General features: G+C 32.1%; 1 protein-coding gene across 20 annotated transcripts in view; it reads left to right on the forward strand.

The window, feature by feature from the left end:
* Nucleotides 1-19,757, forward strand: part of LOC145278055 (AMP deaminase 2-like) — a 420,622-nt gene that overhangs the window by 345,247 nt on the left and 55,618 nt on the right. For all 20 annotated transcript variants that reach the window (XM_080130282.1, XM_080130283.1, XM_080130287.1 and 17 more), the window contains 2 exons: nt 11,797-11,859; nt 16,900-17,031. In XM_080130282.1, coding sequence (XP_079986408.1) covers nt 11,797-11,859; nt 16,900-17,031 — 195 coding nt within the window. The remainder of the gene's footprint in view (nt 1-11,796; nt 11,860-16,899; nt 17,032-19,757) is intronic.

Genomic DNA, 19,757 nt, shown 5'->3' on the forward strand with positions numbered 1-19,757 from the left:
TCTTAAAATAAAAAGTGCGAATTAATAGAGAAAATCACTTATCACAACAACGCATTCCGTCTCCAAACTAGTGAAGAATTTAACTTTTAATAGCGTTCAGAAGATTTTTTTTTTTAAATTAACCGTTAAGAGAAAGCGTGATTTTATTCTGAACTTTAACTAATCACGTTTTAAGCAACTTATGATATAAAACAAAATCGGATGGGGGGGGGGGGTTCTTCCGAAGTTAGTTGGTGACGATTATAAGTAATTGCGAGATAAGATGGGAGCCAGAAATTAGGGGTGGGGGACTGAAAATGATAATATAATGGATTGATTATACAATATTTAAGATCAACTTGGTAGATAAACATTTATGGACGAGAAAAAAAAAAAAAAAAAAAAATTTTTTTAAGCTAGCATTTAATACAACAGAAATACATAAATTAAATACTGAAATAAAATGTAGTTATTAATATTTGAATCTTAAAATAAAAAGTGCGAATTAATAGAGAAAATCACTTATCACAACAACGCATTCCGTCTCCAAACTAGTGAAGAATTTAACTTTTAATAGCGTTCAGAAGATTTTTTTTTTTAAATTAACCGTTAAGAGAAAGCGTGATTTTATTCTGAACTTTAACTAATCACGTTTTAAGCAACTTATGATATAAAACAAAATCGGATGGGGGGGGGGGGGTTCTTCCGAAGTTAGTTGGTGACGATTATAAGTAATTGCGAGATAAGATGGGAGCCAGAAATTAGGGGTGGGGGACTGAAAATGATAATATAATGGATTGATTATACAATATTTAAGATCAACTTGGTAGATAAACATTTATGGACGAGAAAAAAAAAAAAAAAAAAAAAATTTTTTTAAGCTAGCATTTAATACAACAGAAATACATAAATTAAATACTGAAATAAAATGTAGTTATTAATATTTGAATCTTAAAATAAAAAGTGCGAATTAATAGAGAAAATCACTTATCACAACAACGCATTCCGTCTCCAAACTAGTGAAGAATTTAACTTTTAATAGCGTTCAGAAGATTTTTTTTTTTAAATTAACCGTTAAGAGAAAGCGTGATTTTATTCTGAACTTTAACTAATCACGTTTTAAGCAACTTATGATATAAAACAAAATCGGATGGGGGGGGGGGGTTCTTCCGAAGTTAGTTGGTGACGATTATAAGTAATTGCGAGATAAGATGGGAGCCAGAAATTAGGGGTGGGGGACTGAAAATGATAATATAATGGATTGATTATACAATATTTAAGATCAACTTGGTAGATAAACATTTATGGACGAGAAAAAAAAAGTGTATTTGAAAAGTTTTATCACCGCACAAGCAGAAGAGCCTGACGTATAAAATCAACAGTAAGACAGGGGTGTGTTTAGAGCACAATTAAACTATCATACTGGACTTCTGTCTAATTTAAATAAAAAAAAAAACTTTCACATTTACTCATCTAGATATACTATGAATGTGATGTGACTAAAAACAAGGCCCTATAACAAGATTAAACAAGTTTCCTCGAGTAAAATTTTATGAGGAATTCAACAGTAGTATTAGCATAATATAAACACCACATTATTATTGTAATATTTCCTAATAAGGAGATATCACAATAATAACGTGGTGTTTATATTCATTCCATAACATACATAAACAGCAAACAGCGTTTTACTTTATTTTATTTATAACTAGCAGGGAGACCCGACGTTGCCTGGGGTTGAATGAGGATTAACAAATGTTCCATGCTTCCAATACGTTTATTGTAATCAACATTGGTGAAATCGCTCATTTTTCAATCAAATCGATTGATTATCTACTCTAATCAGTGACCCACTGCAATGTTGGGAGGAAGCTTCACATGCCTCCCATAGTAACTTAGTCCACAATATATTGTAGTCTACATTGCACTGTAGAGAACACACTATTGATTTTATAAAATTATTTTTATATAATGGCTTGAATCAAAGTTTAAAATTCAGAAGTCCAGTATGATGGTTTAATTCTGCTCTAAACACACCCCTGTCTTACTGTTGATTTTATACGTCAGGCTCTTCTGCTTGTGTGGTGATAAAACTTTTCAAATACACTTAGGATGTGAAGCTGTATAAAGGTGCTCAAAATCGGACCATTGTTTCTTTAATTGGATTTTTTTGATTATCGATTTCTGATACTCATTAGGGGCATTCCAAAACAAACCCCATCTAAGAACACCCCTCGGACATATAAAGTTACATTTGTGTGAATTAAAAAAAAAAAACCCCAGCTCAACCGTTTTGGAGTTCATAGGGAACACACACACAAAGTGCCTTTTAATATATAAGTAGAGATTAACAAAAAGCTATCTAGCGACCATTAATCTAAATCTAAGTATTTTCTTTTACACACACACACACACACACACACACATATATATATATAAAATTTATTGTAATTTTAAAAACTAATTATTTTTATTTTTGGATTACCTCCCTTGAAATTTAATGAACATGATTCACTCTAGGTGGGTTAAATCAGCTTTCTCTAGAGGAGGAAATATCTAGGGAATATTAAATCCACAGGCGGTTCCCAGTTACATGTATATTCTGGGCAGGAGAGATTGTGGTGTTAGATATCAATGTCCTCCGCTTGGTATTCTCAAATGGTCACCTATCTGGTACTGACCAGGCTGAATGTTGCTTAACTTTGGTCATCAAATGAGAACTGGTGTGAGCACTGTTATTATGCTGTATATTTAGCCAGCAAGTAGGATTAATCAAGATGTATGGGAAATGATGATGTTAGGTTTTTGTAGTTTTTGCAGGGTGATATCAATGCCCTCCTACATACAGCGCTTGGTATTCCCAAAATAGTCGCCCATCTAGTACTAGTGTGTCAATGTGATTATGTAACGTATGAAATATTTGATTTTCCGAGAATTTGCCTTATGTTTTTAATGTTTTAACTTTTAACTCTTCTAAAATAACAAATCTACATGTTTTACTTCCGTCATTTTCTAAAATATAAAGACTGTTTTAATTACCGGGCTACACTAAATACCTCTTCTAGTAGTAGGTGATTTTTTTTTCCCCCTAAATTCCACCCATGGAATCGTTCAAAATATTCACAATTCTTTCTGCAGTCCAACCATATTTAATACAAATAAACTTTATGCTTGACTTGCCCACCGATCTTTGCTTCATCAGCATTCCATGATGACTATACTGCGATACGACATGCACAATAGTCAATAATTTAGACACACTCTGCCTCATTTGGCACTGCTCCGATTTTGGCCATGTTGTCTTGCTTCAGTTCAAGAATTGGATTTTTTTTTCATAGACATTATCCTTGAGATAATCCTACAGATAAAAATCTTGGGGTTAATGTCCGACGAGTGTGATGTCCATTCAAGATCACCTCATTGTTCGTTTTGTTGTACTACTTTGTAATAAGTTACTTTGCTAAAGTTTCTTAAAAAAAGCTATATAGTCCCACCTAAAAATTATATAATCCCACCTAAAAGCGATAGTGTCCCACTTAAAAGCTATATAGTCCAACCTAAAAATGACATATTCCCGCATAAAAGCGTTACAGTCCCACTTAAAAGCTATATAGTTCGACCTAAAAATGACATATTCCCACATAAAAGTGATACAATCCCACCTAAAAGCTATATAGTTCCATTTAAAAATTATATGATCCCATTTAAAAATTATATGATCCCATTTAAAAATTATATAGTTGCACCTAAAAGTAAGCAATGAAATGATCAATAAAGTGCCCACCCTATATCATTGAATGGCAATAAAACAAAAACTGTAGGACATTCCTAACTGATATTTGGTGGACAAGTCAGTTTTAGATCAAAGCTTTTTTTTTTTTTTTTTTATCAAATATGGTTGAATTGTAAATTTTAATAGCCATTCAATGATTGGTATTTGTGGGGAGGGGGGTATTCACACCGTATTAACTAAAATGCTACAAGGACAATGTGTGGAAAACGTTGATAGCTTTGCGTTTTTACCGTAATTAGACAACATTTCTGATCCAGATCACCCCACTAAAGACAAAATGACACATTATATATAAAACAATGAATTATTTGTATAAAAATAAACTTAAAAGAAAACTTATATATCGGATTATTCAGATTATTCAAACTACTGTTCTCATCGGACTTCTATTTTTGTAACGTTTTGGTCGATGTAAACTCCAACCGTCTCCAGGTGTATCTTGCTGAATTTTGGAATTTTTCTGTTGAACTCTGGAATCTGCATGGAATTTCGAATGGAACCCTTTATTTAATTTCTGGGACTAGCATACTCTTGTTCCATCATCCTTGACTGGATAGAAGTCCTAAGTAATTCAAAGTTGTATTTTGAGTGTCGGCCGCAATGAGGATTGAACCTTCATCCCCCAGAAGAGTGTCTGTTAAAACTGAATTTTACGAATTACTTTATCCACTATGACATGGGTCTGTTACAAAATTCCGTGCAGATTCTTGAATTTGACAGAAAGATTTTCAGAGTTTGACAAGATACTCCTGAAGAAGGTCGGAGATTATATCAACCAAAATGTTGTGCAAAATAGCACTCAAGATGAGAACAGTAGTCCGAATAATACGAATTAACAATCCTCATCTGAAAACTTGGGAAACATGATATATATATATCGCTTATATTTTTAATGTTTTTTTTTTCTTTTGCATTTAGTGTTGAGTAAAAAAAAAAAAAAAAAAAAAAAAAAAGATGCTCACGTAGTTTTACTACCAGAGTTTTTCTCTTTATGCCTTGTCTATTTTTATTCGTTCATGTTCAAACCTTAACACCTGCTTCGTAAAGATTTTAGTCTGATTTTTTGGCAATTTTGCACAAGTTGTGTTTTTTTTTTTTTTTTTTTTTAAATTAAGACTTCTTTTTATCCACTTAATAAGTAATTCCTTGTCTTTTGAGGGACTTTATATTGTGTTCTTTTTGTATAAAGACAATGGACACTCTCTGATATGGAGTCAGCACAATGGAAATTCTATAATAAAAATAATCTATTTATATCGTAGTACCTTTAACATTCATATGTACGTGTGTCACGGTTTCCAGATTATAAATTATTCGATCGGGAGATCCTATTTATTAAAAAGAAGTAAAGAAGGTGATAACATACTATGAACATCAAGTTATTAGTATATAGATACGCCAATTTAATGTTTGTAGTATGTTATCACCTTGTATCCTCCTTTTTAATAAATAGGATCTCCTGATCATCAAAGATGAAATGTAAAAAAAAAAAAATAATAATTTAATAAAAATAAATGATGTCGCTTTTGGGTTGTAAATTAAACTAAAATATACCTTCTTGGTCTTCTGGCTAGAATCCAGGGGTACTATCTGTTCTGTTTAAACGATGGTATAATGATATCGAGGAGGGGGGAGGTCCTGTTTGTGCTGGACGTCCATACAACAGAAATATGTCACAGACTCCTATCATGATATTGGAGATAAATCGTAATAACCAGATATATAGTATGACACTACATTAACCAGATTACTTAGATAAATACTTTTACAGTTTAAACAAAAGGGCTACAATAATATCGTGGGGTCTCCATTCACGCTGAATGTCCACAGAATGCCTAGCAGCAATATGGAAGATGCTGATGTGGAATTTCCATGGGTCTCACTAGTAATGATAAAAAGGCCAAATTCATATAAATCAACATAGAATGATTTTGGATTCTGTTGTTGGTGTCGGCTTCCTTGATTCTTTTTAGAATTGGATATTTACAGGAGGGTCACATGAAGGTTGCCAACATCCATATGTGAAAGTGGTGATATGCAATCGACTGGGTTCGAACTTAACAGACCCAGCTCGTCAGTTCACGTTGGTATCCACTTCTCAAGTTTATAATGAAGCAAGGGCGTAGAACGCTCCAGCTGCATTTCCTCTGGACTGACATAAGAATACTTGAAAGTAACAAACAATCATATTTAAATTCAGGAAACACCATTTAATATATAACGTTATCTTGTGTGATTTTTAAAGTTTAAATAGCATTTAAGCTGACTTATCAAACTTTGATTCTAACTAGCCAGTTTTCATTTGTTATTGTTGTACCATGTTGTTGACAGTAAAACTAACGTATTAGCTATAAATTATTTAACCCCACATTGATCACCTTGGTATTCAAAACATGGTTAGTCCCATAGGGTGTTTATACAACCCAATACAAAAATGTTTATAGTCTTATTATTTTGTAAAATATAGTTATCCTGCTGATTAAGGATATATTTACAGTCCCTGTTGAACAATTTGAATAACTTGTATCTTGTTGATATTAATATGAATAATACAATAAAATAAATGATAAAACTAAGGGAAAATTTTTAAATCTTAGATTTAGATCACATTCATTTAAAAATACCCACAGGATACACCAGTTTGTGTTATTTTTTTAATATCTATGATGAACAAAAAATGTTTCCAGAAATTGAAGTAGCAAGAAAAATGAATGCAAGGTCATTACATAACTATTACCTTTCAATCTGCTTCACCTCCAAGGAAAACTGAGATACAATTGTGCCATACCATGTGTGCTGTACCCTCACTGAGTCAGGAGAGTACTGGGAAGGAGGAAAAGAAATTTTGCCAATTAGAAATTATGAGCACTTAAGCAAAATTGAGGTCACAAAACACCCCATGGGACTAATGCAGGATTAAAGAAATTTAATCTGGTTCTGCAGTTTGCTAATATGGAAACATTTTAAAATAAACACCTAAAAAAAAAAAAAAAATAGCGAAAGGAAATGACTCTAATACCTTAAGTAATTATACTGTTCGGATTTTAAAAGTTAGACCTACATAGCATTTAAGCCGACATATCAAACTTTGATTCTAACTAGCCAATTTTAATTTTTGTTTAATTGTTGTATAATGTCATTGACATTATAATAATATACGTTGCTAACAATTATATAGTTCCATCCAGAAACTAAAAGGAATTCACCACATGCTGGACAGGGACAGCTAGTTGTATAACACAAATCAGTAATGTTTGGTTGTGGTATTTAGCTTTGGTCGGGCTATGCTGCTTTCCTTGGAAGGAGGAAGTTTACAGAGAATATCAAATTCAGAATCGGTTCCTAGCCACATGCATATCCTAGTCATGGAAAGGTGACATACAGTGTTTAACAATCTTAAATTGTCACCCATCTGATACTAGCCAGGTTCAATGTCGTTTAACTTTGATGATCTAAAAATAACGAGTGTATCAATGTAATTATGCCGTATATAGTTAGAATATGACATAATTACCTAGGAACACTGGTTTTTGCTAGACCACCAAAGTTAAGCAACATTGAGCCTGGTCAGTACTAGATGGGTGACCATTTAGGAATGTCAGGCGCTGTGTGTAGAAGGACATTAATTCTAACTTCAAAATTGTATATAATTTGTACTTGACACATTTTTAATAAATGTTTCATTTAACTTGGTATCTTATACAAAATTCTTGAGACTTAGTATCTCTCTTTCTCCCTGTCAACGCTAGTTATCCTTGCTAGTTTATAGCATAATTACCAGAAAACCTTTTTACAATCTAAAGAACGCAACACACAAAATATTTCTACAAAAGTGAATTTTTATGTTATAAAAACAAAATAAAAAAATCGATAGAATCGATATTATTGATTGCATTTTAAGATGATTAATAATTTGCATTCTAGGTATTTCTGCAGAATAAAGACCGTGATATTGTTAGAATTTTCTGGGCAGTTTATGTAAAACCTTGAAAGGTGCGGAAACACTGATTCAATGAAATCGTAGTAGTCGACATCATTTAAGGAAACATATTTTCTATCATTGGTTTATTATAATAACACAAAACAAACAAACAAAAAAAAAACAAGATATTTATCTGATTTTAACAAAAAATCATAAAACATAAAAAAAATTATATTTATCAATTGTTTGCTATTAAAAAAAATTTATTCATAAAACTTACCTTACAATGATTGTTTTTTTTTTAATTTGAAATTTGACTTTTTAAAGTTTCGTAAAAATTGTCAATAATTATCGTAACAACAAAAAGAATATCATTTTCATTTTTCATTGAATTATCTTCGAAGCAACAAAAAGAGTTGTTTTCATTTTTCAATTAATTTTTGTAATAGCAGAATTTTTTTCCATGAAAGAAATTAACTAGTATTTGCACAAAAGAAAGAAAAAAAATTACCAAATTTTCGTTTGCCACCTTTCAGTGTTTTATGTAAACTGTCTAGAAAATTCCGACAATAGCACAGTCCTTATTCTGCATAAATACTTGTGAATTTTGAGTCAAAAACAAAATCCGAAATGGATAGAATCGATATATTTTTTTTTACATAGGCATAACCACTTATCAAGGCCAGAGACCACTCGAGGATAAGGGTTAAGAGTGTACAGTAGTCAATTGGCCAATATAATAATCGTTAGTAATGGAAATTTGGTAAGTTTGTTAACTTAAGTGGAACGGCTCATCAAGAACTTCTTAACGTTGGACTTGAAGACAATCAGATTGTAGTCAGCTGGAAAGCAGGAAAACGGAAGAGAGTTCCACAGGCGTGCAGTTCTAAGACAGAAGCTTTTTTGTAAATGATATAAATAAATAATGATATTATTTACTCGCTAGGAGTTCTCATATGGATCGTTATCAGTGATTGCTCACTGTAAATAATTGGTGTGCCATAAAGTTAAACATGTGTTAACATTTAGACACTCGGGACCCAACACGTAGCAGAGTACGTCGCAGAGGAGATCAAGACAAGGAATAACTCGGCTCACTTTTTTTCCTTTAAAACAACAACATTTATTTCTGGACACTTTCTTGAATATAACGTGATCCGTGACCTGCACATGTTCTTTTAATATCTTTTTCTTTTCATGCGCGTTCGTGGTCTGGGGGCCTGAATAAGAATAAATCTCCAGATTTCTTGTTTACGTTGGACTTGAAGACAACCATATTGCAATCAGCAGGAAAGCAGTAGAGTTTTACAGGCGTGCAGTTCTAAGAAAGAAGCTTTGTTCATGGAATTTATGTTTCGGTTTAGGCACAAATAAAGTGTGGGGGAAATTATTGATAGTGGTTTCAGATAGACGAGTGTTTCTTGTGAAAGTTTGGCGGGGGGGGGGGACCATAGATTAGAGCTTATTAATCATATTTTATGTTTGACAATTCTAAGATGTTAATTAGTATTTTGAGCTACTATTCCCATCTTGGTTCTTAATTCCTTTGTTTCGAACGTTGTAATTTCTGACCATAGCTGTAAGTAGTAATTCGTTTCTGCTTGCATGACTCTTGCTAGTGCATAGGACTGTGCACGTGAAAAAAAGAATGCTGGTATGCGAGTCATTGAGTTCTCCCCCCCCCAATAATGAAAGCGGGTATTGAGTGTGCATTCCGTTGTTTTCTGCTACTGAAGTTGGCTTGAGAATTCTGGATAAAACTGATTTTGTCGATCAAATCTTATATGGTTTTCTAAGTTCACACTGGCTTATTATATTTACATAGACATGTTACCTTTTTGAGGTTTGGAATAATTTTCATTGGTTGAAAATATTTTGAGTTCACACGTTTATGTGAAAACTTTATTGTTTTCTGAAGTGAGGAGGAAAATGAATTCCAATAAAGCGACGAAGGAAAGATGGTAGCAATTATAACCATTTGCTTTTTAGCATTCATAGGAATAACATGGAAATTCAAACGAACTCCTTATTTAGTTTTGGGGCAGGTTGTTTTCTGTTCTTCAATCAGCTATATAGCCTTGCAGACTAATCAATTATAATATTATTCTTAGTCCTTATTGAATTTAGTAAGGATTGAACCTCTAAAAGACTATCACTCAAAATTGATTAATAATCGATGTTTTTATCCACTGTCCTGCTACAGTTGTCCACATGAATTCATGGCACAAGAGATAAGGGAATTTAATTAGCAATCAATTCTTAGTGATATCCTTTATGATACGATGAATGTTGCATCTCTCTGCCTGTTTTACAAGTATTTTAATGGTAGGTGCTACGAATTACAAGCCCTTGTTGCCCCCCAACGTAAATACTCCGAACAAGCAGCAAAATCCCACCCCTACACAGTAGAAATCCGTAGATGTAAGAAAATCTTCTACTCTAGTAGTTCTACGAAAGAAACTATTAGACTTTGGAATTCCCTACCGGGTTTCGGCTTCCCTGACTGTACCAACATGCAGAAGTTCAAGTGTAATGTAAACAGACATCTTGCTGCTCAACTCCCTACATGGTACCCCTGCAAATTATATCCTAGATAGTAACCCCCCTACATCAAAGTGGCACTGTGCCTTGTTTGGGGTGAAAATGCAATAAAAAAAAATGTTCCTTTCTCAAAAATTTGGCCAAAATTTGATGCTAAAAACTGTAGAGTGTTGCAAAAATGGGAACTGTGAATTTAAAACAGTGATTCCCAACCATTGTGCCAACAAAGCAAAGCTTATCATCAACCTCACTCCAGTGATCTTCCACCCTATGTACGTATCGCTCTTCCAACCTGTATTGGAGTATGGCATCTATGTGTCGTCTCCATACCTAGTTTGTGACATTCAGCAATTAAAGAGGGTGGTGACTCGGTTGGTGTGAGATTTTCATGACCTTTCTTATGCGATCCGTCTGTGGTAGCTGAACATTTTTTTCACTGGAGCGCCGAAGACTGAGAGGCAACCTAATTTTGGCCTATAACATCCTTCATGGCCATCATGAACTCCCTCAGGATCTTCTCTTTACTCCAGTACCCGAACGCAGACTGAGAGGACTGCGAGCACATGACCTGAAGCTGTTTTATTGGAGATTTTGGCTAAACTGATGAAAAGCCGCATTTTCCATCCGCATATCAGCTCCTGAGAATAGACTGCCACTTAAGGTTGTCAACGCACCAACAACGGATCAGTTCAAGACGAAGTTGGACAAGTGCTGGTCAACTGTATTTCCAACTGTCTAAATTCGCAGCGTCCCTCCCACCCTCCCTTTTTTTTTTTTAATTCTTTCTCTCTTCTGTCGCCCTTCTTAATGGCAATGAAACGTGTAATGTTTAATCTAGTAATAAACACAGAAATACCTTTATAGATTTTTTGCATATTCCACTTCTCTATTGATTAAAGTTCAAAATGTTATCAAGATTAAGTTTGACAAAGATTTAAAAAAAAAAAAATGCACCTGCAGAATGTTAGAGGTTACATTAGTCAAATATCATAAATAAAATCAAGGCCCTATGAACAAGTTTATCTTTAATTGACCTTTGATAATATATTTTCGTTTACTAGCCAAATAAAAAAGTTACTAGCCAAACCCATGTGATTTTTGGAATACGACATCTTCATTCCTTGACGAGTATGTACATCAAAGAATTTTCTGTATTTTTTTTTTTTTTAAATAAGTGTAATTCTAAATATTCACCGAATTTTATGTTAAGACTTAAAAGTATAAACATTCAAATTTCTTCAGATGATTTTTTTAAACAGCCTTCGTTTTTTTTTTTTTTTAACTTATTGTTTACATAAGCTTACTTTACTCGTTTTATTTAAACAACAAAAGGTTTAAAAGACATTTTTCACTCCGCAATAAACTTTGGAAGATTGTCGGCGAAGAAAAAAAAATAGTCGCCAAAAGATAAGCATTTTATTATTTCTAGTCGCCACTTGGAAAAATTCACTCGCAAATGTGACTGTTTCACTCGCAATGTAAATAAATGCTTGCAGTTTTCGATTACAAGTAAATGTTCTATTTCATCTGAAAATCCTTTTTCTTTTCTTTTTATTTGCAGGTATTTGATAGTCTGGGAATTAATACCTATGATTTGAATGTAGATATGTTAGATGTCCATGCGGTAAGTAACCTTTTTATTTATTTACTCGCAGGTAGAGGGCACCCGACTTTGCCCGGGCATAACATACACTTAAATATATTTTAATTTGTCCAGATTTTGTATATTTTTTATTGTAGAGTCGTGATTTGAGAAGTGCCAAGAACAGCGCTAAAATTCAATATACATGTAGTTAAATTGGTGAATGAAAACGATGGATAAAAACATGTACATGTTAATGTGGTTGATTTCAGCCTAGCTTTGGGGAGCAAAAGCAAGTGGCATTTTATTTACCTTTAGTTTTTATTTGCTCCTTTTTTTTATTGCTACCTTACCTTTTCCATGCTTTTTTCATTTTTTTTCACTTCCACTTATTGTTTCCCATAATAGGGGATTTGATGAACAAATCAATTTTTTTTTTTAACATTAGAAAACTTAAAATCTTTCATTGGAAAAAGGGAAAAATAAGAAACACGACTTATAATGAAACTTATTCAATATTAATTAAAAAAAAAAAGAATTAATTCAGAAAAGGAAAAGTATGTGTTGCTTCTGTGAAACAACATTCTGTAAATAAAGTTTTGTTGTTTCATAAATTTGAAAGACTAAAATTCGTTTATTATTTATTTAAAAATTACATTAAAAAAAAGAAAATAAAAGAACCTGATTCAATTTCTACTGAAACTAAACTTCATCCAATAGAATTTAAAAAGCTGAAACAAAAATTATGTACGTTTGGAGCAAGAGACAATAAAATATACAAATATATATGAATTTAAGGAATAAACAAACAAATTAAAACCCGACAAGCAGCAAAATCCCACCCATACACAATAGAGATCCCCAGACGCCAGAAAGCCTTCTACTCTAATAGTTTCTTCCTTAGAACTGCTAGACTTTGGAATTCCCTTCCAAGTTCCTGTTTCCCTGACTGTACTGACATGCAGAAATTCAAGTGTAATGTAAACAGATATCTTACTGCTCAACTCCCTACATAGTATCTCTGCAATTTATGTCCCAGATAGTAGCTCCCTACATCGTAACTGTAACTTGTTTGGGATGAAGATGCAAAAAAAAAAAAAAAAATAGAACAATAAACCAATTTTTAAGGGAAAACAATTTAAATTAAAAACTAATTCCAATACAAGTCACTTTTTAAAGCAAACTTATAGAAAAATCTCTTGAATAATTCAGTTAAAAATCTAATATATAAAAGGCTGTATGTCTGTCTCCATATTTTCAAACTCTATCTCTTCCGAAACTAAAAATTGCAGAGTGGCGCTAGGGGCCTCAAATGATTGTATTTTTATGGACCGTTCTTTTATGGGTCTTTAGCCGGTTAAAATTGTTTTTAAGTGGTCAAAAAAGGGTCAAAATTGAAAAAAAAAATCGTTATACATTTTGTACATTCATCTTAGTTTATTTTTAATTGGTTCATATGCGTGTCATGTTGGTACAGTGGTAACGTCACCAGCTTTGAATGCTACAGCTTTGGTTTCGATTCTAGCTGATGGCACCTAAATATATATATTTTTTACTTTTGAAATCACAACTCTATAATGATATATACGAAATCTGGACAAATTAAAGTATCATATTTAAGCGTATTTTACGACTTGGTGCTGCCTTCCTTGCTAGTCTGTTTCTAAATAATAACATTATTATTTCAGTATGTCCCGTATTCTGCATAAATAATAAAACTGATTAATTAATGAATTTTGGGTTTTTGTTTAGAATTCGAACAAAAAAAAAAAACCCACAGAAAATACAAACAAATCTTTACGATAAATCCAACATGGAACAAAGATGTCATATTTCAAAAATTATGTAAATTTATCAAGTTTTCTTTTAAATAAAAAAAAAAAAAATTTTATGATGAACGAGATAGGAGAGTCTGGAGCTGCCATGATTTTAAAATATATTAAAATTCAAAGGCGAACAACCATAGCTTTCGTAAATATGACAAATACAAAAGTTACAAGATAACTCAATTCGACTACCGAGATTTTGTATCCAAAATACTTAAAACTTTTTGTTTCACTAAAAATTGTAAATTTGGATTTTTTTTTTGTTTTAGTTAAAAAAAAAAAAAAAAAAAAAAAAAAAATTCATCAATTTTTATGATTTTTGAAATATGACATCTTTTCATGACGAGTACATACACCATAAAGATTTTTCTGTATTTAAAAAATTTTTTTTTAATTAAATCAAATCTATACTCCTATAATATTTATTTTTGTGTGTATTGATATTCGTATTAAAAACCTTTTTCCATATTTATTTTAAAAATACAGCTTTCTTATATATAGGTCGTGGAATTGCATTCTAGCTAATTTGAATATACTTTTAAACATTCATTCTTATTAATTCCATATTAGTTTTTTTGGTTTTCTTATGGAATGATCATCTTTAACTATTACGTGTAATTATATTCATGCAGATGTTTTACATGATTTATACTTGCATAATATTTGTGTCAAAAGGTTATAGTAAACCCAAGCCTCTTTCTCTCTATATATATTTATATATGCATATATATATATATTTGTTTAAAATATTTTGCCTACCGAACACCTCTGTCAGTTTTTGGCCTAGAGATATGAAACTTAATATATAGGGTATTCGAACTCACGTGAAACTTTATATTTGGGTTTTACCCAGAGAAAATCAGTGTAAAAGTGTGAAAATTTTTAAAATGAAATTTTTCAGCGGAAGGTCGAACAGCATTACGAATATGCATGCATAATGTAATAGGTATTGGTTCATGTTTAAAGTTTTAGTCTTGCAGCAAACATGTCTTCATAGCTCAGGCATTAACATCAAAGGAAAAAGTAAATCATAAGCTAAGTCTTGGTTTCGATTCTCCGTAGTGGCACACAAGTTATTTTTTTCTTTTTTAAACTTTAAATCATTGCAATATATTGGGTCCAATATAATATAATAATAAATATGAAATATGCATTACTCAAAATATCATATTTAAGCATATTTTATGACCAGGCAATACCGGGTGGCATACTAGTTCTAAATAAAAGAACAAATTTTGTAAGTGTTATAAAACTTGTTGATGCAAAAGTTCCGAATTATTCGGGAATAAATATATAAAGAATTTTGGCTTATACGTTTTTTATGGAAATATGTTTGACTTCTACTTTTGAACAAGGATAAAGATGACTTTTTTAGAGGTTAATGTAGTTTGCTTGAAGCATTGTTTAATGTGTATATAAAATAAATTTAAGTTTATAGGAGGCAGGACAATATAGAGATGTAATGAATAAATTCAAACTGAACCGTGGAACAAGCTATGCAGTTTCAACTTTATTGATTCCTTACATGTATACAATTATACATATATATATATATTTTACATGTTCTTACTTGCGTCAGTTGGTTAGGTAGCATATCCATGTTGCAATATTTCAGGAAGTCTTCTCTTTGTCAGGCGTGTGTTAGACTTTCAAACATGTATAGTGGATCTATTGTAAATCGAGTCAATTCTGCAGAAATTAGGAGTGAATTTATTTGTTTCAGATGTATAACTTATGTGTGTGTGTGTGTGTGTGTTGGTATTACTTATATATAGTTATTAATATTTAACCTTAATTACTTATCTTTGTATTAATATCTAATCTTTATATACTTATTTATTTATTTATTGCGGTTCTTTTAAGACCGTCAGATATTTAGATTTTTTACTATTATGGGGAGATAATATTTTAACATTTTAATGATCAAAGGAGGATAGCTGCTAACGTTTAATCATCACACACGTTTGTATATCCGTATGTATATTATTATTCGTTTATAGGGTATTCAAACACGAGGAAAATTTTTAATTAGTTTTCATCCAGGCTTTAAGGGACAAAATTTTTAAATTGGTACTTGGGCATCATCGGATTTTTATCTGTTTGTCAATTGTTTCACAATTGCATATGCGCGAATCGTTCACATAACAGCTTCCTTGCTTTAAGAATAAGTATGTTTGAAAACACTTTTTAAAGATCGTAGCAAGCTGAACTAATAGTTATCGTACTTGACTCACTGTATTTAGGTTTTGGTTTTGATCTCAGCTCTAGTATTTTTTATTTTTTTTTACTTACAAGAAGTGAACTGTTTAGAAAAAACATAATACTCGCATACACATGTCTTAGTTTCTTTCTGTTTTTTTTTTATTTAATTTTTTAAAAGAATTTAACATTACATTTAATACCAGGCAACGCTGGGTATATCTGTTAGTTATGCTATAAAACCTCCTCACATAAATAAACTTGAAATAATCTTTTTATACAAAAAAGAATTAATGGAATTTAATAACTTTAAAAGAAATGGACAATTTTAAACACTTATGGTCGAGACTAAATGTTTGTTTACGTAACAAAAACTCTCGGTAACAAAAATTAAAGATCTCTCCAAAACATATGAATACTGTGACAAGTTTTATTTATCATTAAGAGAACAGGCTGGAAAAAATCTTGTGTAAAAATTTGTTTAATAGTTTTAAAAACTAAAAAATAAAATAAATTAATTTTTAAATTTCTGGCCAAAAATTCACTTAAAAAAATCTTTATGAAAAATATATTGTTAAAAAAAGATAAATATTTCAACATCGTTTACTGTATTATCAAGAAAAGGATTGTAAAAAAAATCTCATTTCAAAATTATTTGAAAACGGGTGAGTTTTTAACTTAAAATTAAAGTCACTTGTGAATTAGTAATTCAATTCACTCAACAAATATTAAACTTTTTTTCACGGCAAAAATACTCCCTTTTAATTGCACGTGTCCAAATGTAAAATAATTTTTTATCTTTCGAAAAATAAAATGCAAACACTTTTGGGATAATTTTATGAATCATATGACAATTTCTTTGAGAACTGAAACTAGAAATAACGATCCTTTATAAATAGCCAGAATTGTAAGTCCATGACCATAGGACTTCACCTGTGATGTTATCAAGTCATGTGATTTTAAAAAAGAGGTCTATATTTACGTTGGTCCTGGTATAACTGATTAACATTTGTGTTTTTTTTTTATATGTTTTATTTTTTTCAAATTTTATTCCCAGGATCGCAATACATTTCACAGATTCGATAAATTCAACGCCAAATACAATCCAATTGGACAAAGTGAATTGCGGGAGATTTTCATTAAAACAGACAATCACATTGGAGGCAAATATTTTGCCAATGTCATAAAGGTAAGCAAAGGATCTTTTTAACAAATTTTTTTTTTAAACGTCTTCAATCTACAGAAATCTACAAAAATCTATGAAATCTATAAAAATCTATAAAATCTACAAAAATCTACGAAATCTACAATGGGGGTCAAAAGTGTTTGCAAATTGTATAAATTGATAAATTTATGCTTCAATATTTTCCAATATAATAACTATGTTACTCACTGTGTGATATGCAAATATATGAAGTAAATTCATAGAAACGGAGACAAAATAATCATATTCTGGGGAGGGGGAGGTATGGATCTTTAAATGATTTCAGGAAGAAATATGGGCCAAAAGAGTTTGCAAGCACTCATTTATCCGCAATAAATACCATTTTTAAACATGATATAATTCGAAAAAATTGTGTCATCATGATTATAGTACCATATATTGATAACATATCACAAGAAAAGAACAGTTATTACTCAAATAACAATTAACAGAACAATAGGAATTTATGAAACTATTTAACCCTTTATTCGCTTTCCTCCATTTTTAATCAAATCAATCAGCCTCCTATTAACAGAGGATTTTAATGTATGCACTTACTGAGGTGTTATTTCAGAAGATACCTTCTTGATTCTCTTCCAAATGTCTTTGTTACTATGGAATTGATGCTCGTTTTCATAAACCTTCCTCTTCAGAATCGATCAGAGGTTCTCTATTGGATTCAAATCCGGACTCTGAGGTGGCCAGTCCATCAGACGTCCACCAGAGATCCCCTTGTCTGAAAGCCAAGCTTTTGTGAACCGAGAAGCATGGCTTGGGACATTGTCTTGTTGGATAATTAGATTCTGGTGGAGAGCATCATTTTATGAATTCAACCAGGGCACTAAATTTGCTTCCAAAAACTTGCAGTAGTTCACAGAATTCATTTTGACACAGTCAGGGACAAGAAAAGGACCAACAATCTCACTTCCAATAATACCAGCCCAAATCATCACTCCTCCTCCTCCCTGTTGACATCTGAATCGCAAGCGTGGGATAATGCCTTTAAGAAGCCATCCCTTGGCCCAACTGTCGGGGCCATCGAGAGTTGCTCTGGCCTCGTCAGTCCAGAGCACATTTTGAAAATTGGTTTTCAAATATTTAGTGGCCCATGCTAGTCGCTTCTGACAGTTTATATTACTCAAAGGAGGACATTTTGTCTGTGTTCTCTAGTCGGCTATCTGTTTCAAAATCCGATTTTGGGTCCTTTTAGAGATGCCAGACACTCCTGCATGGTCGAAAATAGCTTTGCTTGTGCTGTGTGGGTTTGCTAGCAGACTCCTCTTGATTTTTCTAATATCTCGTGGTGAAGTCACCTTTGGTCTGCCACTTTTATGCTTTTTTCTTCCATCTTTGCCGTCAATGATGAAACATTTCACAGTTCGATGATCTCATTTCAAAATTTCCAATGTAGACTTCTTTGCAGCAAGAAATGCAACAATTTTACCCTTCTCCCTATCTGTCAATATCTTTCCTTTAGCCATTATCAATACATTAAGATTACCTGCATAAACTTTGGGCTCACCTGAAAAGTGGAAAATGTCGAACTATTATTAAATTCTGGCTTTTATCGTAAACTGTAGTAATGGAACGAACCAGAATGGCAACCAGCAAATGATGGAAGAGTCCAAAATGAAAAATAAAGCAAAATTAATAAATAAATTGAGAAAAAATAGGTCTGCAAACTCTTGACCCTCACTGTATAGCTCAAGTAATTGTTGTAATTTTAATTTCTTTTTTAGTACAACATAATATTATGATTGTTGGCTCTTAATATTAACAAGTTATCGCCCTTGATCCATATTCAAATTCTTTCTCGGGAATCAATACTTGCACTCTTCTTTCCAGAAATACGAAAAAGACTTGCTCTAAGCATGTGTGCTTCATTTTAGTATATTTTTCACAGATTTTGATGCCGTTTTGTGAGAGTTGTCTTTTGTTGCGGTTAGGCAAAACTCTCAGACAGCTAGCCATCTTGGCATTGTCTTTTTCTACTCATCACAGATATAATTTGTAGACATCAAAGTCAGTCATACTTACTCTTAAAACGCTTTGCATCTCTTTATAAATTGTTTGTCCTGGTATTACATGTATATTTCCCCAGCAGAACCTTATAGCTAGTTGTCAGATGGCTCACACTCTCTAATTCTGCGTAGCAGAACCTGCACTTGCTCTCATTGCTGAGACCGCTCATTTTCTTACAAGCATTAGTAATCAAGGGCAGCTATTATAATACCCTTCTGCTTAGGGGAGCAATCCTCATTTTAGCCAGTCTATAGAGACATCCTTATCTCTCTCTCATTATATATATATATATATATATATATATATATATGTGTGACTAGCATTTCAGCCTGGCGTTGCCCGGGTGTTTGGATGTGTATGTTAAGCAAAAAAAAAAAAAGTGGTAGTAGGAAGGCAGGCTCGAACCCGTACCGCAAAGGAGGAAAAGAATGGGATAAAACCTAACGTTTATGCTGTTACGACCACTGCCAAACTGGAAGCAACATTTTTTAAAATTAAGGCTAGACAATCTAAAGGAGAGGATAACTTTAAAAAATATCGGCAAAAAAAGTGACCCTCCCCCCTGTAGAAAAGTGCCTAGTTGAAGGGGAAGATATTAATGATTTTAGCAATTTTTCGATATTTGTCGTATGAAAGGTCCAACTTTAAAACGATACTGATCTTGGTAAAATCCGTCGCCTCTATTGAAA

Source organism: Euprymna scolopes, chromosome 6 (genome assembly GCF_053919585.1).
Source record: "Euprymna scolopes isolate OS-2025 chromosome 6, ASM5391958v1, whole genome shotgun sequence".
Classification (NCBI taxonomy): Eukaryota; Metazoa; Mollusca; class Cephalopoda; order Sepiida; family Sepiolidae; genus Euprymna; species Euprymna scolopes.